The following is a 23,803-nucleotide window of genomic DNA, read 5'->3' as shown; positions in this document are numbered from 1 at the left end:
AATGTCATTCGGAGCATCATATTTTATTTGCATTCCACATGCTTAATCTCAGTGCATGCTTATTGAACGATTACACTGTTTTAGACAACAATCAGAGCTCCTTTTAGTGACGTTAAAGCCCTCACAACACCTATAGACTTGGTGTATTCCTGTTTCTGTTCTTACAGGACTTCAGCATGAGTGCATCTCGCAATTTCTCTTATCAGATGCATTCAGGTGCACTCCCTCTGAGGGAACTGGGCACTCTGCTAAAACAGCAGCAAGCGACAGAAACTAGGATGAGACCTGCTCTCCTGGTTCAGTAATATTTCCCATATATTTGCCATTTCAACCATGTTTATGTATCTGCATCTGCTCAGCTGTGGGGCCTCAAATCAGCCACAAGAGGGAGGCTGCATCTCGCGCTGGCGATCCAAAACCTTAACCTTTCAGTCTGTTCCAGTAGTTTGCAGCCAAGGGAATGAGTCAGAATATCATGCCACCATTTTATTTTCTATAATAGCACAGCTCTCCCTTTTGATAACAAATGATGGTTATAACAACCTGTGATGTGCTAAATCTTTGTTCACGTGTGGGTGGGAGTGGGAGGATGGAAGTGCTGAGGGTAGAGAGTGATACAGATGAGTGCAGTGAAGCTGATATCTGACAAAAATCCTCTGCATTTTAATTTTATGTTTAAAAAAGAAATACAGTTCACTGCATCAGCCTTCCAATCTCTGAATCTATATGCAGCATAAAGAGTGGAGGTGAAGCCGCTGAGATGAAATTGACATAATGTGTACGTCTCAGTGATTTCAGGTCTCCTTGACAACCGTAACATGGCAACAATCACTCTATATACAATAATCTGTTTTTCCCTCTCTGCTCCTTCTCATATTGTCACGCTGAGCTCTGGAAATCCAGTTCAGATCTCTTTAATTCCCTTCTCTCCTTGCTGGCATTTCACTATTTACTGCTCAGCATCCCCATGGATACCACAATAGCTGAGTGTAAATGAACACAACGTGAATCATCAGCAAAATCTAACCCACTAATGAGTTCTGAATTTGCGTGGTCATGACTTTATCCTGGGCTTGAGCTGTTGTTAAATGTGATTAATGCTTTCCTTTTCATTGTCATAATAATAATGTGCCGACTGGTATAATAATAAAAAAATCAGAGGCAAATGTGCAGACTCAAAAAAGCTATTTATTATAGCTCTCAAAGCTATGAGGGTGACATTATGTATCACTACTATAGTTTATTTACATGTTCTACAACAGTATTTTATCCTTGCTGTTTGGTCTTGTGTACAAAATCTTTTATATCGTCCTACAGATAAAGATCACTAACATGTCATTCTCCCTGTTTTCCTCTCCTGAATTGTCCTGCCATCACTCTGGCACTTTCATACTCCTCTCTTGTCCTCTAATTGCTTCCTGCCTCTATTGGTATACTACATCACTTCCAGCTACCGTTTTTATAATAATCATCGCCCTGATCACAGGGCCCCCAGATCGTGGCACGAGCGAGACTTCTGCCTCAAGAATTTGCCCACCTCTCGCTCCCGCGGGTACCGAGGCACCAGGCTGGATAGGAAACGTTTGGCACGGGACGTCATGCTCTCACGTTGGCCTCCGCCGCACATGTCCTCCGCACTGGTCCCCGGGGGCCAGGGGGACTGGCCCCTTGCTAGCCTTACCACGCACTCCAGGAGCTCTGGAGTGCGGTGGTCCAGTGAGGCAGAGATCTCCAGGTACAGGCAGTTGAAGAGGGTGGCGCTGGACATGGCCTCTGAGGGACGAGAGGGGACAAATTGACCAAAATAAGGCACAGCACGTCAGTAACCCTTAGGGACTATTTGGCCCATTTTACACACTTTTCATTCTTCATTTTTTGACAATTTTGGCTGTGTTCATGCATATGGCATACATTTTGGCAAGATTGAGTATTGTTGTTTAATCTCAGAATTTCAGCTCAGCTCCTACAATAAGTCTGAAACACACTGTGTAAACAAAATTGTTACATTCATACTGTTCAGTGCAAAAAATGTACCATTGAAACCCGTACAAACTGCCATTTTTGATCCCATAGCCAATCAAAACATAAAAACATGCATTGTATTATTTCTGGTTGTGATGGGCCTTTTTTTGTTTCTTTGTTTGTTTTTTGTCATTTTTACTATTTTTCACCTGATTATGTCATTTTTATCATATTTGGCGTATGAAGAAAATACATGCTATTTCCACTGGGTGCGCTGTAACAATCAATGTTGCTGCAAATCACAGGTGGTAGTTTAAAAAAATATCTACTTTGCATGTAGTATAATGAAAATAATTAATTTTTTGTGTTTTTTCATCTAAAACCACAATGGCATCATGACAAAAACCTGGCATTTAGAGGGTTAAAATTCTGAAAACTAATGCAAATTTGATATTTATGATTAGGAATGATGTTGGTAAAACATTAATCAATGAAAGTAGAAAATAAAATTAATTTAAAATATTCTTTAAAGCGTAATTTTGAAAAGCCCTTTTGTGTGTGAATTTGTGCAATATTAAAGGGGGCCCTACGGGTTAAAAAGAGCTTATATTCTTTCATCAAGAAGGATACTGAAGATACTAGAGGGTAACACTAGGCATCTGTCCTTCTGGTGACACTGCTGTTTCTGCAATGTGTATTTTTATGTGGCGGCATTGATGTCCAAGACAAATTTCCCTCAGGACTAATTAAGAAATCTTCTTGAGGAGGGGCGTCTTTGATCCAATTTGGCAAAAACACACTCGCAAGCAGTTGCAAGGCGCTTTTCAAGAAGGGCAGATGGTTTGGGCTGTTTGATCAGACATTACTGATACTAAATTCTGAGGGGCTAATATGATCTGATGCTCGAGTCAGTCACTGTAAACATGTCAGACATAGAGAGAAAGATGATAACTGAGAAAAACATGGAAAAAAATGTGGGAGGGGGGTTTACTTGCAGGCCTTGAAGCAAGTTAGTAGAGAGGATGCCACATCAGTTTTACAAAACCATCTTGACAAGCTACAGATATCTTAGATTCACTTGAATGTGCCTCTAGGTAATGACAGTAAACACTGTAAACAAGTTGTAAAGGCTATAAAAACATATTTTTTAATCACTGCTATGAGCAATAGTCCAGACGGGACGAGTATTTTACAGAATGTTAAGGCTTCGCTCATAGAAACAGAATGCATAGAAAGGATGTTGAACTGTTCGCCGTGGTCATTTGACCGGTTGAACAGAAAAAGGCTGTTGTTGTTATTTGTTATGGTGACAACGTATGTCAGTAAAGTCACTTACTAGTTTGAGAGCACCAATCCGAGTTTCCCTATTTTACCGAATAAGAATAACGTCAGTTTCACTGCATTGTTACCTCGCTGTAAAACACCCTTCAAATTCAAGAAACAAAACAGAACTTGCCAAAAACTTCTTTGTTAACATTAGTTCACTTTTCCAACAATAACCAGCTCTAGTTTGGTCAAAATAATCCCTTAACTCACAGACTTGATGCAGATCTGAAGAGTTTATTCTCACTGTCTCTGGACAGCAACTCTCACTTGTTCTTTAGAAGCAGCTACAGTAACAATATGTTTCAACAAAAACATGCCACTAACAGCACAAAAGAAATGGATATACAGTAATATTTTAAGTAATGGTTTGTTTATTTGAAAATGTTCTACTGCACTGATCGTTTGGTCGTTACTGCAAAACCTCACCTCAGTGAGTTCATGACTTGTCTGTTTGTTTATGCATAATTCAGCCTGCTGCGTCAGATGAAATGTTGCATAAAAAATGGCCGCTGCTCCGACCATCCTACGTTGAATTGAACGGGAATGTCCTTTCTATCTGTTCCATTTCAATAGCTGCACCCCATTTAGATCCTACAGATGTCAATGCATTTTGACATGTTCGTTAGTAATCTTAAGTTTCCATCTGCTTTTTGCAGCACACAACAGAACTTTTACTCTGCTACTGGATGTTTTTTGCAGATATGCACCTTGGGAATTGTGGTTGACCTCTCACCCAAAGTTTTTATGTAAAAAGGCTTGCACATTTTTATCAAAGAACAACAAGCACCCGAAATAACTCCTCCAAATAACTCAGTGGGACTTTAAAGACTTTAACTCTGATTGTTGCTTATTTAGTCAGAATTTTTTAGTCAAGTAATAAATAAATAAACTTGAAGCATTCATTCTTGGAGCAAAGACTAATGCAGCTGAATTAGGTTAAAAAAGTCTTTCTTTAGAACATGGTCACTTGCATAAAAACACAAAGTGGTTTCAACACTATGGTCTGAAGAGCGCAAAAGAAGAAACAAGCATCAAGCAAACAATTTATAACCTGGGCAGCAGGTGTCACCCCGTCCTGATTGCTGAGTGAATGCAGGTGTGTGACAGCAGAGGATCACAGAGGCCGTGTTGAGCATGACACGCCTCCACAAGGGTGCAAAGAATGATGATGATGATTCCTCCTTTTGCACCCTGATAAAGACCAATATTAAATGGCTTTTTAACCTAATTCAGCTGCATTAGTCCCTGATCCATGCATGGGTGCCTGAAGTTTTTTTTCCTCACATGTGCTGACCCTTTTCTGTCTTTTCTGACAAAAACAGTCCTCAAACACACCATTACTTTGTTTGCTTAGTTTTGCAATCAATCAAGAAACATCAGCTTATTCATAATTGTGCCACTATACTTTTAACTAAAACAAAGAAGAGGGAGCATATTAATCCCATTTTAGCTACACTCCACTGCCTCCCGGTATCTTTTAAAACAGATTTTAAGGTTCTTTTACTCATGGTTTGGGACCAGCCTATATTACAGACTCTCTATCGCTCTATAATCCTTTACAAGCTCTCAGATCTTCTGCTGCTGGGTTTTTTAAATACACACTTTTACACGCAGAAAGAAAATAGGTGGAGCAGCTTCTGTTAACTATGCTTCAAAATTTTAGATTACCCTTAAGAGAGGTGGGCTCAGTGAAAATTTTTAAACAACATGGTGAGGTCCCGAGCCATCAAGTTAGCTCGACAGACAACTGTTGTAACATTAACATTCGTGGTGTAACATTCACTCATCCATTTGTTTAAGAATATTTGAGAAAAAAAAGCATAAAAGCAAAAAACAAACATCTTATCTACATTAGTGTCCAGGGCATCCATCAGTCAGCATGGCATGACATGTCACGTGGAACACACTGCACACATGAGCACCTCGTGACGCAACCTCACTGAACTGCAGCGTATTTCAGGCTCGCGATGTTCATGCTGGCAGCGTTGTGGCTGTGATGCTTCTGCAGGGCTTCCTGCTGCTATGAGTACTGCATGTCGACATTTATAAGCACAACTTCCACTCATTTATGGAGTCTCCCAAGCTCCTGCTTGGTCAACAACATGACCTTGCAAATATTTCAAAATAAAATGCCTTGTGTCAACAACTGATTGGATTCTGTTGACAAAGACATTGTCAGAGGACTTTTATTGTGAAACGGAAGCAGTTTGAGCAAATTTGAGTAAAATGGATGTTTCCTCATTTCTGTGAAATTTAAACTGTTTTAAAGGTGGCATAAAGTCAATATAATTATCAAAACCCCATTTTTACTGTCTATTTCTGCTGACAACTGCTCACGACACATGAAAAAAAATTGGTGCACCAACATTTCTCTTGATGTGCCACTGCTGCTCACGCACGGTGTGCTCCAGGCATCAGGCCTATCACATTTTATCTGTTATGTAAAGATCTGAAATTATTTGTCGTTATCCCAGGGAAACACAGTTTCGTTATCTTGGGATCTTGAGAAAATTATCCTGTTATCTCAGAAAAACAGAAGCAAAAAAAAAAAAAAAAGAACGTACGGCCACTATAAATAAGGTTTCTTATTATTTATCATTATTATTTATATAGCCCAATATTACAATTCAGAATTTGCCTCAGGGGGCTTCACAATCTGTACAGTGTATGACACCATCTGTCCTTAGATCCCCTTTAGCATATCAGGAAAAACTTCTTTTCCCCAAGAGGAAAAAAATGGAAGACACCTCAGGAAGAGATCAATGTTTCAAGGATTCGAAGTTTGGAAGGACGCCATAAACATGCTGTGCAATAGTACACATTTACACAGCCTGTGTTGTAAAACTGCATGAATGTGCACTCACAGTGAAATCTCTCCTACTTTAACTGTAACTGCGACTCTCTTCATACTCCCACACTGCGATGGAGCTGAGACACTGACATTTACATTTTCACATATTTCACCCTACGTTAGTGTTTACTGACAGATATAAAGAGCTGAAAATGTCAACACAAGCTGAGAGGATGGAAGCCGCAGCAGAAGGAAACCAAAAGAAAAAAAAGGGCAATGAAAACGTTAAAGATTAAATTATGAGAGGTTCTTCTTACCTTGAGAGGTGACCTCACGTGTGCGGACAAGGTCACTCTTATTACCGACGAGGATGATGGGAGTTTGGGGCTGAGTCTCCCTCAGGAGAAGTCGGAGTTGAGCAGTGCGGTGGAAACTACGCCTGTCAGTCACCGAAAACACCAGGACACACACCTCACACTGCAGAGCCGACAGGTCCTGAGGGACACACACAGGCAGTATGTTAGTGTATTGTTTTCACATTAGAATATACTGTAAAGAAACTAAAAGTTGAATTAGTGTATCTGCAATTTCACTTAAACCTTTCAGATCCCCCGTCCATTCCAATGGACATATAGTTTCTAGGATGTCTCGATCTATGATTAGGCTAGTTCAAGCAAAACTGCACCTTGCTTGGAAGCATAGACTATTTATAAAGATGGACAACATCGCAGCCCCCCAAGTGTAGCTTTTCAATCTGGATCGCCCCCTGGTGTCTGAATGCAGTATAGGTCATAAAGCCCGCTCCTCCATGATAATAAATAGGACACAGGCCAAACTATAAACTCAAAGTACACGCCAAATACATTTTTTCCCAAAGATGATTTCTGACACTGAAGCTGGCTCTCATCTAGTACATAAATGGTCTTTAAACAGCTTTGAAAGCAAACATCAGATGCTATAGTACTTATACACGCCAAAATATCATATGAAAAATCTACAGCTTTTACTCAGGGTTTTAAAAAAAATATCCATCCATTGGACTGGATGGTGCATCTGAATGTCACCAGAAAATGAACTGGGGAAATACAGTTGAAACAGGGAAATACTGTTAAGATTTGATTTCCTAAGGATGTAATCATCTTATAATGCATCCTATTGATTATGTTCACAGAATATTTATCGAAGGATGTTTTCCACAGAAGATATTTCAGAAATTAAGGATATTTTGAGTCATAATGACAAAAATGAAAATCTGTATATATGTAATGTGTTTTAAAACACCACTTTATTCATTGATATGAGTAAATTATTCATGAAAATACATAATCTGTCATTTTTTTGTTGAAAAAAGATCTGTTAAGACCGTTTATTGTCATTTTCACTTTGAGGCGATTTCTGCGTTGATATTCTCCATCCATTGGAATCGATGGGAAAAAGAAATATTGAAAAAGTGTCCTGATAATTTTTTTTATGATTTATGAGTGCATTTAAAGTAGGAATCCATCATTACAATATTTATTGTGCATGTTTAGAACATAATTGGGTTTTGAACGGGTTGAGAAAAGGACTAAAATTGAGTTAGCACATACTGAAACACGTTGAGAGAACATCATCACACACGAGTACCAACAAGACCCATGTGGAGTGAAAACTTTCATTTCAGACTGACTTGTGAAACCCTCTACTTTCCATTGCTCTCATAAATATTGTTGTCACAGAATAACAGTGGAAGAGCTGCCTGGAGAAACACCAGACAGTTGAGTGCTCTATCTAAAATCCCCTGTGGCTTAGTGGGAAATTGCTACTTAAGATAGCATCGGCTGCAGAATTGGGCTGCACAATATGAAGAAAATATGTGATAACATTGTTGAATGTCACGATGCTGATATTATTTGCAATGAATAAACAGATATTAAAGTGCACATAGTTTTCTGCTGTTTTAAGCGTACTGCTAAAATATCACAAATTGAAAAGCATCTTTTCCAGCATTCTTTTACTGAATGAAATGAACGTTGAACTAAAAAACAATAATACCTCTGCTGTTACTTTTAACCAACTCAAAGAATCTCTGAGCATCTGGATAATCATTTCTCTTATCACAACTGCACTCTCTCTGCACTCATCTCGTCACGCCGTCCTCCTTTAATTATGCAGACTTACACAACAGCACTTACACTCACTTGCCAATTCTGACCAATCAGACGAAGCCTAATGATGCCTTACAGCTATGTTTGATTGGCCAGAGAGTTAAGAGCATGGTGCCTGCAAACAGAATGTGATTTCATACGTTGTTACTATATTTAAAGAGTAATTAAGTGCTTCAGAAAAGAGCATTTGTGCACTTCTAGTTCCCTCGTCTAAAATTTATGTTGTTTTTTTTTATGGATTTTGGTTAGATGCCTGAAATAAAGTCTGTGGTTACACAAGTGTAATAGACTTTTTACTCTACATCATAAAATATGTCAATAAATACACAACAGGTGGATTTTGAAGCTTTAATATCATATATATAATGACATATAGCCTAATGTTACTTCTGGTGATTGCATTTATGCTTAAAAAATTAATATCTTGCAGAACAAAATATTTACGTATCATAAACTTTTTTTCTGACACAGATCTTATTTTCTACAAAAATCCAAAACCCGACAGAAAAATACCATTGTGTCTTATTCGACGTAACCAGTGCAATTTTAACTTCCAGGTTGGCCTACAAATAAACCTCATCCCTACAGCACTCTATACTGCAATGTGTTTGCAAGTTGACATCTCGATGAGGATAAAAAATAAGATGGTTTGCAGACCTACTGCAAAGCACCTCGAATTCTTGCTGACATACATCCTCTCAAAGGAAAACAGAGACAAAAACCCTAAAAATAAAATCAATGAGCAAGTCCTTCACACTGCAGACGACTGACTGAACCTCGGCCTGTCTTTAGTTGGAGCTGTCATGGTTCACTAACTTTCCATTTCATTTTGATTAAGTACAGAATTGAGCGCAGAACGAAGGCACCTTCTGCAATCTAATGATAGACAAAGACAATTATATTAGGAAACTCCTAGTAAGGCGACTATTAGAGCGTCTCTCACAACAAAAATAGCTCATTAATCAAAGAGTAACACGTACCAATCCCCACATCAAAAAAGACAGATTGTGTCAAGAGTGGCGTGTTCAGCCTTTTCTTCACACATCCACCTAAATCCAAAATATTAATGCAGTCATTTGACACATCTGCTCTGTGGGCAGCTCACACTCTCTCTCTTTCACTCACACATCCACACACAGATGCCTCAGAACTGCACTCAAGGGAAAAGAGGAAAAAGTGTGCAAAACAACCTGATAATGAGCTTTCCTCGGGCAACCAGATGCAGATGCAGCAGATTTATTGTCCTCTTTGTGCCAGAGTGGTTTAGAACTTGGCATCAATTTCAGTTGCGGTGACGTCGAGTACAGTAAACAATTCAACGTGCCCCAGAAATAAAGTATAAACGCATAAAGAGTCAGCATCTCTTTATATATTGCAGTTCCTTTTTTGTTGACTTTTTGTTTGTTCCTCCTAAATTTGACGTTCATTGTTCATTTTAAAATGTCTTATGCTATATGTTAGTTATATCAGGAACCTATCCAAGTTTATACAGAGATACAATCAAGTTCAAATTCATGTGTGGAGAGCCCAGCTAGAAAAACAGACACTGTTTTCCCACCTTTTTATTGAATGCAGCAGACAAATGGCTTTAAATAAAGACAGAAAAATTAGACTCTGGCAAAAGTAGGTTAACCTTCAACTCCTGGATCAATATCCGTTTTCTTGTGCTGCATTGATGCCTTTCACTATTATATAAACCTCAGAAACCTGAGAAAATTGGTTTGATTTCTTTGAAAAATATGGGAAAAAACAATGAGCAACTTGAAAAGACAGTTCACACAAAAAGTAGATTTAGAAAGTAGTTTTTATAAAGGTTACGGAAAAATGCCCAGATAACTATATTAATAACTATAATTTATCATATATATATCAGAATCAACATTTTTAAATAATTTTTTTCCAGGCCATTTCCTTGTTATATTGTGTGCGTGATTTTTGTTTGTTTGTTTTTCTTGTTTTTTTGTGTGCTAATTTCCAGGTAATTTACTTTTATATTGGTCATTTCTTCTGAAGTTGCTCATTGCCTTCTTTCCATTATTTTAAAATAAATATAAAACCACTGTAGGTTTCCCTGGTTTCAAAGGTTTAATTATAATTTTGAAATTGTATTACAGAAATAATTTTTATATTTTTTGTGGTTTGTTTTCTGCTTTTAATTTTTACTTTTTTTAGGGAATTTTCTTGTATCTTTTTACTGGTTTCTTGCTAATTTATGGGCCATTTTTTTTGTTAAGTTGCTTGTTCCTGATCAATTTTTTTTTTTTGAGAGAAATCAAGACGATTTGCTCAAGTTTTAAAGTGCTGAATAACGAAACTGAAAAGAAACATTTTGAGCTCCATCTTAAAACAGACCAAGGATCCAGGAGCCCTTGGGTCCTCTGACAAGACCACACACACACACACACACACACACACAGTGTACACCCCAGAGAAATGGCAAAAAGCAGCTGAGCACACAGTCTGCAGATGCAGAAAGGGCTCGGCGGACTAATGAGGGAGCAGAGAGCAGGCAGTGTGGGAACGGGGAAGTGTTGTTTGGCTCACCTGTCTCCAGTTGTCATAGATAATGATGGTGCTCTCCTCGTCATCCACGGTGACTGTGCGCACGTAACCCTCCCCTGCGGACAGGGAGCACCGCAGTTAGCTCTCACATGGGAGATGGGTGCTTTGATTTATTTACCTGCTTGCTCACCGTGAAAGCACAGCTTTGTATACCTTCAGAATCCACAGACGCAGTCCTGTCCATGTCTCCGGCGAGGGCGAGGGCCAGAGAGGACTTCCCCACGCCGTTCTGCCCCAGCAGAGCGATCCTTAAAGGCCCGTCAGGTCTGTCCTCAACAGCCACAGTCAGAGTGTCATCCAAGGCTGGGCTGAAGCTGATTGGTGAAGCAGAAGGTCCAGCTGCACCTGACGACCAGTCGCAGTCATCATGGACGGCTTCTTCTCGTCTGAGCTGGTGCTTTATGGGGAGAGGAGTGCTTCCTCTGCGAACAGTCGGTGTGCTGGACAGAGTCATGCTGTCACACTGGAGAGAGAGGAACATGGAGGGACGCTCTCTTCATTTTAGCACATTTAAAGCTAGTCTGTACTCAGATATGATGTTTCTCATAAACATAAACATCTTATTTCTCAAACAATCAGCCATGTTTGCATGATGGTGTGACATTCCAGATATTTAATATTGCTGTTGCAGCTCCATAATGTCAAAGGACTTGCAGCAGAGGCTGAAATGTCTCTCATTAAACTTTTCCACATTATTATTATTCCACAGATGTATAAAGAGAACTAGAAACATTCAGTATGAGCATGAACCAAAAAAAGCTTGATATCTGCGGTATAAAATCACTTTCTGCTTCACCAATGGCCAGACGATAAGCTAACATGAATGCCCATAAACATGATTCAATTGTTAAAATGTTATCAGACTGAATGGATCAAATTCTGATAACAAAACGAGTCATTTTGCTTGGTTTTGATGCTCAAAGAAAAGTTAGCCACCAATTTACAAATCTCTCTTTCACCGTCACCTCTTTTTTGGGCCCATGGCATCATGTGACTGAACCAGAAGTTGTAATTCCAAGTTCAGCCACTATGTAAAATTAGCTTCATGGCTCAGCACAGTTCCAGGAGGTTGGACTCTCACTGCCTCTTAAATGCCTCAATCTTTCAAACTAAATGCCACCCACTTTCGCCTATAACTGGCTTTCTGCGCCAAATCCAAAATAACTCTGATGACATCACAGCTTCTTTTCACGGGCTGCACAGTATTCCACCCGACGAGTAAACTGATCTTCACATGTAATATTGATGGAGTGCCCCTTTAAAGCTACAATAACAAATTTCATACATCACTGACCTATTTTACCTTTTAAGATCATTTGGCAAACTTGCTAGCAAACAGCTACAGATACAAGCAAGGATGGATAACTACGAATGCACGATTACATCTTTCTGTTTGTTTGCAGTATACTGACCCATCAGCCAAAAAGCCAGAGGAATATATGGGATCGTATTCCCACTTAATCCTCGATAAGTAACCCATCCACCTCAACTACCACCACATTACTGAGTATGAACTTGCATACAGTTCAGAATCAGGTGATAATTCTGAGTGGATTTATCACTAGACACCTTTTACATTACAATATTGAGAATTTGATCCACTGTTTTTATATCATACAGTACATTTATTGGCTAAGGTTGCAGCAGTATATCGGTTTGAAGGTATACTGTAAAATAAAAGTTGACCATTATCATACCTTGAACATTTGCTTATCTATGATATAAAAAAATGCAACTGGCTGAAAAATCTCACCTTTATTTTATTTATTTTGAAAGGGATACTCTTTACGCATACTGTACTTTCATTAAAAAATGGCCTCTAAAAAAGTCTTAATTGTAGTGATAAAACATTTGATCAACCAAAACCAACCCTACTGTTTTCTTCTTTAAGACTCATTCTGACTAATAATAATAATAATAATAATGATAATAATAATAATAATAATAATTCTGTCCCTGATACCATGATGTTATTTGAAACAGTGAAAATCTAATGCAACCCTAATGCTGACTATGCTGTCGTTTTATTCAGCAAAAATTCAAATGAATGAATTAAAAAATGAATCTCCAATTAGCCAAAAGTTGCATTTAGTGATTGATTATAATGAGAAACTGACATCTCCTCCCTGCACCACCACCTACCTAAAACACACACACACACACACACACACACACACAGGCAAATCAATAAACCCCCTTGATCAATTCCACAATCAATCACCATCCCATCCCACCACTTTACCCCAAATCTGATTGGCTAATTGAATTGTGGTTATTGACGCTGTTTGCCCCGAGCTTGCGCAGCCTCGTGCTCCTTACCTTTGCCGCCTTCTCCTCGTTGTTGAGCCTGTCTTCGGGCACATCTGTCGGCATCTGCAAACTGAAAATCAAGCCACCGAGGGAATGAGGACTCCAAAAGATACACACACACAAAAACAACCAACTCCTCGCGCCCCAACCTCCTCCCACTGACTTTATGAACCCGAGCCAGGGCAGCACGGTGTGATCTCTCACCTGTCACGCGGCTCTCGGCAACTACAAAGTAAGCACGGTCTCTGTTTCTTCCCTCTCTCGCGCGCTCTACCTCGCTCTCTCTCTCTCCTGCACGCTCTCTCTTTCCTGCACTCACACGCACTGTCTCTCTCTCTACTATCACTGCTCAGGTTAGGGCCCAGGTCCAGTTCTGCAGTCAGCACCGTCATTCATCACCGCTCTCCACACTGACTATGACTCACTGACTTGACAAATGCTCCTCCAGATTTTCTGCAGAGGAGAGCTCGGTAGACTCACGCGCTAAATGTGTTTTCTGCAGGTGCATGCAGCTCTGTAGTAAAAAAAAAAAAAAAAAGAAAAGAAAAGAAAGGAAAAGAAAAAAGTGGAGCAGTGGTGCAGGAAGGCAGGGAGCAACGCTGTGAAGAGATGCTCAGTGTCACGATGCTTTCATTGACCTCTTGAAGAGGAAAGAGGCGATATGAAAAGTGACCGCTAGGGGGCAGCACAACACAAGTCTTCCTCTCTCTAATTGGCTCTGTTTGTGTGTGTGTGTGTCCTTGGGGGATATATGTTTAAATGTGAGTCATTTGGGTATTCCTTTTGTAGATAGAGTCATGACAACCTACCTACCTGCCCACCAGATGCATCAGTCTGTGTCTTGTTTTTTAAGGCACTCGTGACCTTTAAAGTGACTTGCTGCTTTTTTTTATGAAATCAAGTCTAGTCCCGGATCCAAGGAGTGTATTTGGACATGTTTTCTGTCAAAATGTGACTGTGGCCATGAGCGGTGGTGCGTCCCTCCCACACAAAGCCACAATAGACTCCGGCAGTGAGCAGCCAGGGCGCTATTATAGCCCTAATCCTGCTCCTATTATACAGGCCAGAGAGAGAGCGAGAGACACAGAGAGGGAGGTAGAGCTGAAGATGAGGTCATCCCAAACAGTGCACACCCAGGGTCACTGCCTCACTATAGAGGGACAGAGATAAAGAGAGGGATGGAGCAGGGCGCGGGGGGCTGCAGGGCGAGCTGCAGAGAAAAGGCCTGCGGAAGACTGAGAGATGCTCAGATAGGTGAATGGAAAAGAGATGAGGTTAAAGGTGCACAAAAACATGCCAAAGCATGACAGCGGATGGTAAAGTACTTTGTTTATTTCATATGCATATGAAACCACACTACAACAGGAGCAGGAAACCATGATCATGGCCGTCATTCTTTTTTTCTTTTTTTGTTAATTCTAATCACAATTGGATAAAATAATAAACTGTAGGAAAGTAAAAATACACGCTAATGGAATAAAACCAATAAAGTAAAATAATTAGAATCAGTACATAAATAAACAATAAATACTGAATAAATAAGTGAATAAATAAAAGAACAATTTATTGAACCTATACCCAAACAAAATAAATAGCTCTAATGCATGAACCCTGGCAATGATTTCATGGGACTGTTAAAGGTCCAGTGTGTGAGATTTAGGTGGATTTACTGGAATCTAGCGGTGAGGATTGCAGATTTTGACCAGCTGAAATTTCTCCTGGTTAGAATTCCTTAAGTATTTAGGAGTTTTTTCCTGGGAACTGAATTATGCACAGAGGTCTCCTTTTTCTCCAAAACAAACACACCAGGTGAATTAAACCAGTAAAAACACTAGATAAAGCAGTTTCATGTTACATATCAGTGGTTCATCAATGCTGTTTAGCATGTCCGAGACAGGCAGCTTGCCCACAACATGTTAATGTGTGCTCACAATTTTCCCTCGGATAACTTTAGATCCAGATGTTCAGGAAGTTTTTACTGGGAGACGAATTATCCACTCAGGTCCGTCCCTCCCCAAAACAAACAGACCTGGTGATTTAAAGTTGTAAAAACACTAAATAAAGCAGTTTCACATTAAAAATCAATGTTTCTTCAATGCTGTTTGGCATGTCCGAAACAGTTTGCTCACCCTCCACATGCTAAGCTGTGCTCACTTTTTTCCTCTGATAACTTGAGATCCAGACACTCTAGGGACCCGCTCCCTATTTAGATATAACGGTCTCATCCTAAGGTAACAAAAACGAGTATTGTCTTTCTCTCAGGTGATTATAAACTGAAGAAAACATTATACTATAATCAATTTCTGCCAATAGATTCACCTTCATCCTACACACTGAACCTTTAAGAATGTGTCTCCATGAAGAGCTTGATTGCATTTTTTATTTTTTAAATCCCTGCACCGTTAATTTTCTGTTGCATCCGTTAGCCCACAGTACCCGAGTCCACAGTGACCAGCTCTGTGGTGCCGCATGTTGCATTAATATGGTGATCGTCCCTGTTACAGAGGTGTTCAATCTGCCCCCCAAAAATAGCTTCTCTAGTCTGGAGAACTGGACACAACCACACAAATCATGCCACACTCTTTTTGCCTGCTGCGATGGGTTTTTCTCTCTCTCTCTTCCACCTTATGCAGTCGCTTTAGTTCAGCACACTACCAGCTCTCTGTATGAAAAATCCCATTTTTAGAGCAAACAGCAAGTCTCTTTTCCAACTAGCAAAAAAGGTAGATTTCTTTGCTAAAACACAAGAGCAATATCCCCACTATTGGTTTAGCACAATCACTGGAAGATTCCTATGAAAGGTATCCTTGTACATTCTTTAATCTATGATTATTCATTTTACAAAGAATAACAAGTCTTGGTGAGCTTAAACACTTTGGTAGGCAACTGTGAAATATTAGCTGGCAAATACAACTGCATGCCGTGGATACTTTATCCAAGCCCATACCACTCCACATCCAGCACCACTGCACTACTCAGACCTCTGCAGCTTTAGCAGCTTATTATATAAAAAACAACACAACTACAGTTCGAGCCTCGACCACTCATTTGGAGAGCTAATAATATTGCATAGACTATATGCTCAGTAGTGCCAGGGACTATTGATAACGCAAGATAAAGCTTTTTCAGTCAATTTCTCAGTCTTTTTTGTCCACCGTTGCACCCTTAGCTCAGTTTTTGTGCAACTGTCATTCACAGTGAAGTAAAAGAGTCCATGAAGCAGCCTAGAGCTGAGTCTAACCCTATGAATTAACAGTCGATTCCCCTTTATTCGCTCAAGAGTGGTTTTCACAGTTGTATCGCCCCAAAAACTGCCTGCCAATGTCTCTCACTTTCTCTCACGCACACAAACGCACGTACACACACACATACACATCCTTGTTTTTCTTCCCCAAGTCTGATTACTCATCACTGATGCTCCACGTTGGCTGGTTTCTCATTCCTCTTGTTTTTTTTGTTTTTTTCTCTTCCTCTCCCTGTGGGTTAAGCTCAGAGGAAGTAGTCAGGGGGCGGGGAAGGTGGGCTGCTGGTGCGGGTCGGTGGGGCGTCGCCGCCGATGCCGTGGTTCGTGCTGAGGAGCTTCTCGTAGCGAGCCTTGTAGGCGTCTCTCTCCCTCAGCACTCGAGTCAGCTCACACTGTAGCTGGTCCAACTGAAGAGGAGAAAAGAAAATCTTTGTGAGACACAGTGCAAAGATGTTCACTTAATGTTCACTTAAGTGTTGGGGATGTAGGACTGTCAGAATTTCCAAATTAAACTGGAAATAGACAAATGGACAATGTATTGGGTGTAGAATAATGACACCATTGTGGTTTAACTTTTTCTCTTTTAGCCTCATTTTCACTATGCAGTCTTGTCTGCCACCGGGTACGATCTCCCGGGATGAAGAGAAATGAAAGGATGGAAATTAAGGCTCGATTTATGGCAAAAAGGAAGTGGGTCAACCACTGTGCAACCAAAGGAGGATGAGGGCAGAACTTTTTTTTTTCTCCCAGGGGCTTTTAGCCACAGCAGCGCTGGGCTTTGAAGCCAATTTTTATAGGTGCAAAAGTGTGTAATTACAACTTCTGGGTCCGTCAAGTGATGCCATGGGGCCCAAGATGACTTACATTGGGAAAGATACATCTGTAAATCAGCTGATAAATTTCGCTGAGTGTCACAGTCCCAAATCAAATTGACTTGTTTTTTTTCTATCTGGATTTGATCAATTCCGCCCGATAACTGGGGATGAGCAAGTACACTATTATCTATATCTGCATCTGCACTTGCAATGGCTGTTGTTTAATACAGAAGTGGGTGGGACTCATTAACTGTTTAAATAATGGAAGTAGCTGCCGTGACGTCACCCACTGCTTTATGGGCTCTCATTTTGAAGTCCTGAGTTCAGTACTTTGGCCATCGCCTTCTTGGTTTTTGGACTGTTGCAATGCCTCACAGACAGCCTGTTACTCAAGCAGCCCGCCGTTAAATATGCATAACTTCAAGCCACAACAAAATGTTAACATATGAATTATATAAAAATTCACCCCCATAGTTTTCATGAATTTTTAAATTAGCTATAGAGACCAAAACCTTAAAGTTGGGCATTTTAGCAATGGTGTCCATGGGGACTGACTCGTTTCTGTAGCCGGCCTCAAGTGACCATTTGATGAACTGCAATTTTTCGCACATTATTTTTTAGCCTCAAGGATTGCTGCTTAGTTGGGCCAAACTAGAAGTTGTTATTTCAAGCCTGAAATTGATATGGATTGATCAGAAGTTAAAATGAGGATTTTCCTTCGTCACAAGTACAGCTATTAACACATTTTACTTAGATTATACTTGTACTTGTAAAGTCTACCTTATTTGTTTACTGGATACTGTTTTTTAATACAAGTATTCGGCTCAGCCCGAGCTCAAACATTCCGATAATCTAAAAGAGCTGCACTATTTAATTTTTTTAATCCCAGTCAAGTTAACAGTGGGCTAAAGAAAAAGTTAGCTGGCAAAGCTGGTGAAAGTCTTTGGTACGCTGCCCTATGATGCCAAATATTGGGGTAATTTTTTTTGGCTTCATGCACCATTGAGCAGCTATCATAAATATGAATGGGGCATTGCCTCCAACACTGTATCCAGTTCTCATCGTACATCCATGAGTAGCTGTCGGCAGCTGTCCCCAGTCACCAAAGTGTATCAGTGGAAGATCTTTGCAGTTACTTTCCCCTGTAGTAGAAGTTGCAGATGGTGGAACATCTGAAGTAAGTGTGGAAACTCAAGACGAAAAATAGAGTTGCCGCTGTCTTTGCGACAGCCATGACAACAGTAATACCACTTAAAGACACTAGGGGGTTTCAAAAGTTGTCTGTTTGTCTTTAAAGATGAGATTAGATCAAGGTGTTAATTCTGGATCAGATAAAACTTGGATGAACTATCAAGCTTGTCAGTATACCTGTTGCGTGAGCACGTGCTTCTCCGACTCCAGAGCGTGGCGGTGCTGTAAGCGCTTGTACCGGCAGGATTGGGCGTAGCCGCGGTTCTTTAGCGTGCGGCGTTTCTGCTTTAAGCGCACCACCTCGTCCTTACTCACTCCCCGCAGGTGTCGGTTTAGCTCTCGCACCGACAGGCTCACCAGCTGCTCGTCAGAGAAGCGTTCGTTCACCCCGCACTGCACAACAGATGGAGAAAAGACACTGTGAGAATATGCTGCAGTTTAATGTTAATTGGCAATGAGACACATGCTGGAGGTGATGGATGACTGTGTACAGTCAGAGAAGTGTGAAGAGGATTCATCTTTAAACATATGACTGTGATATGACTGCAGGACATGTGATGTGTTATACTGAGTGTGTGTGAGTCTATCAGGGGGCACATTTCAGCACCACATGTCTATAATCTATCAAGTAATCTGACTGAGTGTGGGTGACAGTTATCAGGATTACGCACAGCAATAATAGCAGATATTATCATAAGCTCACACTGTGCTCCACATAGAGATCCTCCCAGACATCTTGATCAACCAGATTACAAAGTTTAGTTACCTAATTAAAATTACATTCAACATTCAACACTGAGCTTTATGAGCAGCAAATTATTTTCCTCCAAGCATATTAGATCATTTAAAGTGTTGGTTTTTAAATAATCAACCATATAATTGGTATGAAGATTAAGATCTGGCTTGTGTAAATGTCAGAAGCTTATAATAAAATGTCTGCGAAGGAATTTAAAAATATAGAGAGACATAAAGACACCAATAACTCATTTTTAAAAATTCATAAGCAGTGCATTCACTTTTAATAAATGTTCAACAACAAAGCAAAGTTGTAAGCAGATACTTGATGTATTTATTGACAATTATAACGCCTCCTGTGGGCACTAATAAGTGGAGATTAGATATAATAATATAAAATATTTCTATAAAGGAGGAGTTATAATTGAAGATAAATATTGTGCATTAATAAATGATTAATTTTAACATTAACAAAATGGCTCAATGTATAATGAAAGGAAAAGAAATGCATGTTTTTTTTTTATGTGAAATCAAGACTTTGTGCCCTCAAAAACAAAGATTTAGCTTTACTTATTGTTGCCATACAGAAAGCAATCCTTAGAGCGATGCCTTAGATAGAAACAGACATTAATAACCAAATGTCCTAATCCTAATCCTTCACTGCGCGATCCCTCTCTCCTTCTGCTCAGCTCTCTAATGCAACAAGTGTCACTGCTCAATTCTTTCACCTCCAAAAACTTCCCATAAGCACTTGTCCAAAATTTGCAAAACCTGGGATAAGGAATGACCCTCCCTATAGCTGCGTTTCCACATAGCAGGACAGTTCAGTTCAGTACATATTTTTTGAGTTTCAATTGTGAAAAGTTGTGGATGGTACCTCTGGAACCATGCTTTACCGTCCCCATTTTTCATCACCCCTTTGCTTGGGGTACCTAGCACACTGATCCATTACTAAAAGGTGCAGCTAGAAACGCTACAGTACCTTCATTGGTCAGCAGAGAATCAATACTGTAATGTTACTCAGTGTATGAGTTGGCGATGTGAATTCTCAACACACCTTAAATTTCAACATGACAACTCTGACTATTTCGTCTGTTTTTATTGTCTCTCATGGATGACATACACTTTCAGGAATGAGTGGATCTTTAATTGTTTGAAAAATATTTATTAATTTCGACCGGATTATTTGAACTGCATATACTCTAATTCTCACTTGAAGAAAAAAATATGGCTGAGTGTACTTTCTGTGCACTCTGGAAGCACTAGACCCCTGCTCTTGCCTGACAAGAAGTTAATGCACAAAGGAGTATTTTAAATATCCCATTGAGAGATACTCTCACTCCAGCCTGCTCTTTTTTCTTCTGAAAATGTTGCAGTGCAGTGCCGTTCTGTGGACGATACATGGGTTGCAGACTTCACTCTGTATCACCGTGAGTGAAGGAAATACAGCAAGTGCTCGTTGGAGCAGCGAGGGACAACAAAGAGTACTGTCTGCAGTGAAAACAGATGTAGTGTCTAGGTACCTGCTCGTAGTGGTTACTTTTGGTTCCAAAGGTACGTTGCCAAAAGCTTTTGATGGAAACACAGCTTGTGAGTGGCTAATTTAGGCAAGAGGAGTGGGATTGGTTAGGGTAAAACCATCATGATAAGGCAATAATAGGCAAAATAAGGCAACAAACTATTTCACCTCATCCTGATCAATGACTGTACCTGATTAATTTGTGGGTGGTGATGGTGGTGATGGCTGCCATGCATGGGGTGGTGCGGGTGGTGCTGATGGTGGTGATGCTGGTGGTGATGAAGGCGGCCCTGGGGGCTGAGGGGTTGTGGGTAGGGGGCTGAAGCAGGGGTGGCGTTTGGGAGTGAAGGAGGGGCTGATGAGAGGAAGACGAGTGGGCGATGGCACATGTCTGTCCCTTTGGGGCAGGAGATGTCAGCTCCACTATCGCTGCTGGAGTCTCCCAGGTTGCTGCTCGAACTCTGAGAAAGACCTGGAAACTGAGCAGCAAGGAGGTACAGAGGACGATGAAGAGGCAGATAAAAGTCATGTTTCATGTTTCATGACAATATTCAGGATTCCTACAGCGTAAAGGAAGTTACACTTAAGACTTTTCAAGGCTTTTCAGTGCTAGTCGTAATTTAATTTACGACCAATCTTACAATAAACAAAATTTAAGAAAGAAAAACATGAACCCACATCAATTTGGAACAATTTTTCGAATACTGTAACAAAAAAGACTTTTCCGTCACTTCAAATGCTTGGAAAAGATTATCTCCATATATTTCTACCATAGAGCACATGGAAAACAATGAACATTACCATAAAAGTACCCACTTGGTATACCTTGGAAAAAGCCAGTGCTTTTGTGATTTGATTAGATGTAGTAAATGTATATGAGTGTCGCTGGTTCCATGATCCTGATCTGCCTGATGTTAATGAGAGGGGCACTGGGTAAACTACTGAAAGACTGATCTCACCACTTATTCAGGGATTTTTATAACGCAACTAAACCCCGTTTAGTGTTTTATCATTTTTAAGACATTTGAAAGATGGATGAGGTGGATTTAAGCCATTTTAATACCAATAAAGGCCTTAAATTTAGATGAATTAATTACTTTTTAAGGATCTGCGGGAACTCTGTGTATGAGAGAAGAATCATGAGGTAGAAACGTGTGAATGTTACCTGTGAACTGACAGCCGCAGCAGCTGAGTTTAGTAAAGCCTCCACAGCATCCTCACACCCCAAAAAGCCATTGACAGGTCCCCTCTCTCTGTCCCCTCGCTCTGGCACTCCCCCCAAGGCTCCCAGCAAAGTGGCGGGCCCCGTCACCTCGCCTCCAAACTGTTGCTGCAGCGCTGCCAGCCAGATCAGGTCCTCCAGCGAGGCTGGGGTGGGACCCTGAGGCCCGCCGTGGGCCGGACTTCCCTCCACGTTCCCCTGAGAGCCGGAGCTGATCCCGGAGGTGAAGCTGTTGGAGATGGAGAGGGGGAAGGAGATGGAGGAGGATGACGAAGAGAGGGAGGAAGAGCCTGAGGGTGGTGGGTGGGCGTCGCTGAGCGTCGGCGAGGGTGGCAGCGAGTTGTAAGGGCTGGAGCTCAAACTGGAGTCCTGCGGAGGATGGCTGGTGTACGGAGAGCTGGAGGGGTCGTGGGGAAGGCCAGATTTGGGGTACGCACACGGAGGAGGGAGTGGAGGAGTGTCAGGTTTCACCTCAAACTTGAGGAGGTCAAAGTCATTTAGGTACTCCATGGCCAGAGGGCTGGGAGGAAGAGAGGGCATCGGGAGGGAAGGAGAGGACATGGCGTCTGCTGCTGCTGCTGCGGCTGGTGGGAGCTTTAGGAGGGTTTGTCCGTGTGTCAGGATCGTTGGAAAGTCCACTCCTCTGCCTCAGAGCAGCTCATAGACAGCAGCAGGGGTGATGTCAGGAAGTAGACTGATGGGTGAGTTTCCTCAGCGAGAAACTGTACGTCCCCTTGTCCTTGTCTCCGTCTGTCTTGTCCTAAAGGAAAGTTGGAATGAAAACAAGAGAAAGAAATGATGTTACACATTTTTCAGGTGTTAATCTATCAAGAAGACCGTTAACGCACCATTTACGAGGGATTTATAAACTGTAACTAATGGCTTTATTATGCTGGACTTTCAATGGACAGTTTAATCAACAATCAATCAATCAATCAATCAATCAAATTTCATTTATATAGCACCTTTCAAACAAATCAAATGCAATTCAAAGTGCTTTACAATTTGATTGAAAAAACAATGAAAAATATAGACCATAAACTTGTGAGAGTAAGACGCTACATAAAAGCCAGACTAAAAAGATAGATTTTTAGTATAAAAGTATCAATATTTGCAGCTCCTCTCTGATTCTTCGGCCATTCCAGTGTTTTGGGGCGTAATGACTGAAAGCAGAATCACCAAATGTTTTAGTTCTTCCGGATGAAACAGTTAAAAAAGAAGAGTCAGAGGATCTTAGGGCCTTCCTGGTTCATAAACCAAAAGCATGTCTGAGATGTAGTCTGGTGCAAGGCCAGTGCCTTATAAACTAATAAGACATTTTAAAATCAATGCACAGGGATAAAGGGATAAAAATCCATGCAAAAGAACCAGACATATTGTCTTTTTTATCCCACGCATTCTTCTGTCTTGTGAAACCTGTGCCTACACTACCCACAATGCAACTCTGAGAATCAGATATGTTATGTGAGCAGTGGCTAATGTAGCCGTGAGCTGCTAGCCTCAGGTGGACAGAAGTTGGGTGAGCTCACTTCTTTCTAACTTTACTACGTCTGATTTTTTTGAACCTGTAGTCTTCAGACGATACTAACTGAAGTGATGTCATTTGAGGTAATTTATCACACTTTGTGCAGCTCTCTGGAGCTACAAAATGTATATACATTTTTTTTCCTACATGCACTTTTACTCCACAAGACCTGAAGACAGGCTTAAATGTGTAAAGCTGGTGCAGTGCCCCCTCTAATAATAATCACTAATGCTTTATAGATCTTATTAATTAGAACAACTTACTGGCTGTCAGTTTGTGAAAAATCCAGCATTAAACTTGCTTTGTCCTTTTAACTATCTAATGAATTACATTTCTTTATCAAACATGCAAAATACATAAAAAATAGAATAAAAATGTAAGAAAAAAAAACAGTATACCCAGTGAACACATTCAGTAACAACATAAAAAAAGTATTTCATGTTATGAAAAACAT

The 23,803-nt window shown here is 40.4% G+C and overlaps 2 protein-coding genes across 3 annotated transcripts in view; both read right to left on the bottom strand.

Annotated features, from left to right (window-relative positions):
* Window positions 1-1,168: 1,168 nt before the first annotated feature.
* LOC121941286 (GTP-binding protein REM 2-like) lies at window positions 1,169-14,080 on the bottom strand. 2 transcript variants are annotated; one of them, XM_088077967.1, is made up of 6 exons: window positions 13,912-14,080; window positions 13,108-13,168; window positions 10,942-11,251; window positions 10,771-10,844; window positions 6,397-6,574; window positions 1,169-1,773 (listed from the first exon to the last, which is right to left on the bottom strand). In XM_088077967.1, exons 1-6 carry the CDS (start codon window positions 13,926-13,928, stop codon window positions 1,481-1,483), a joined length of 933 nt encoding a protein of 310 aa, XP_087934093.1. In that variant the 5' UTR covers window positions 13,929-14,080; the 3' UTR covers window positions 1,169-1,480. The 2 variants fall into 2 exon arrangements, with proteins under 2 accessions (XP_087934093.1, XP_042339980.1); XM_042484046.2 differs by lacking the exon at window positions 13,912-14,080 and adding an exon at window positions 13,303-13,729.
* A 327-nt stretch (window positions 14,081-14,407) lies between these two features.
* The window catches only part of nrl (neural retina leucine zipper), a 10,998-nt gene continuing 1,602 nt past the window's right edge, over window positions 14,408-23,803 (bottom strand). The window contains exons 2-5 of the mRNA XM_042484106.2: window positions 21,768-22,584; window positions 20,794-21,081; window positions 18,526-18,741; window positions 14,408-16,749 (exon numbers count right to left, since the gene is read on the bottom strand). Coding sequence (XP_042340040.1) covers window positions 16,588-16,749; window positions 18,526-18,741; window positions 20,794-21,081; window positions 21,768-22,385 — 1,284 coding nt within the window. The 5' untranslated portion in view covers window positions 22,386-22,584 and the 3' untranslated portion in view covers window positions 14,408-16,587. The remainder of the gene's footprint in view (window positions 16,750-18,525; window positions 18,742-20,793; window positions 21,082-21,767; window positions 22,585-23,803) is intronic.

The sequence above is a fragment of the Plectropomus leopardus genome, chromosome 5, assembly GCF_026936395.1.
Source record: "Plectropomus leopardus strain MGB_pleo_1.0 chromosome 5, ASM2693639v1, whole genome shotgun sequence".
Classification (NCBI taxonomy): Eukaryota; Metazoa; Chordata; class Actinopteri; order Perciformes; family Serranidae; genus Plectropomus; species Plectropomus leopardus.
Note: the sequence above shows the minus strand (reverse complement) of the source record. Positions and strands in the feature narration are given on the sequence as shown.

What these genes read in the sequence shown, in the direction of transcription:
- LOC121941286 (XM_042484046.2), bottom strand. Translation starts at nt 13,490, where the DNA reads ATGACGGTGCTGACTGCAGAACTGGACCTGGGCCCTAACCTGAGCAGT. An exon ending in TGCCGAGAGCCGCGTGACAG is followed by an intron (nt 13,169 to 13,302) that starts GTGAGAGATCAC and finishes CTTGATTTTCAG; the next exon opens with TTTGCAGATGCCGACAGATG. An exon ending in TCTATGACAACTGGAGACAG is followed by an intron (nt 6,575 to 10,770) that starts GTGAGCCAAACA and finishes TGTGTCCCTCAG; the next exon opens with GACCTGTCGGCTCTGCAGTG.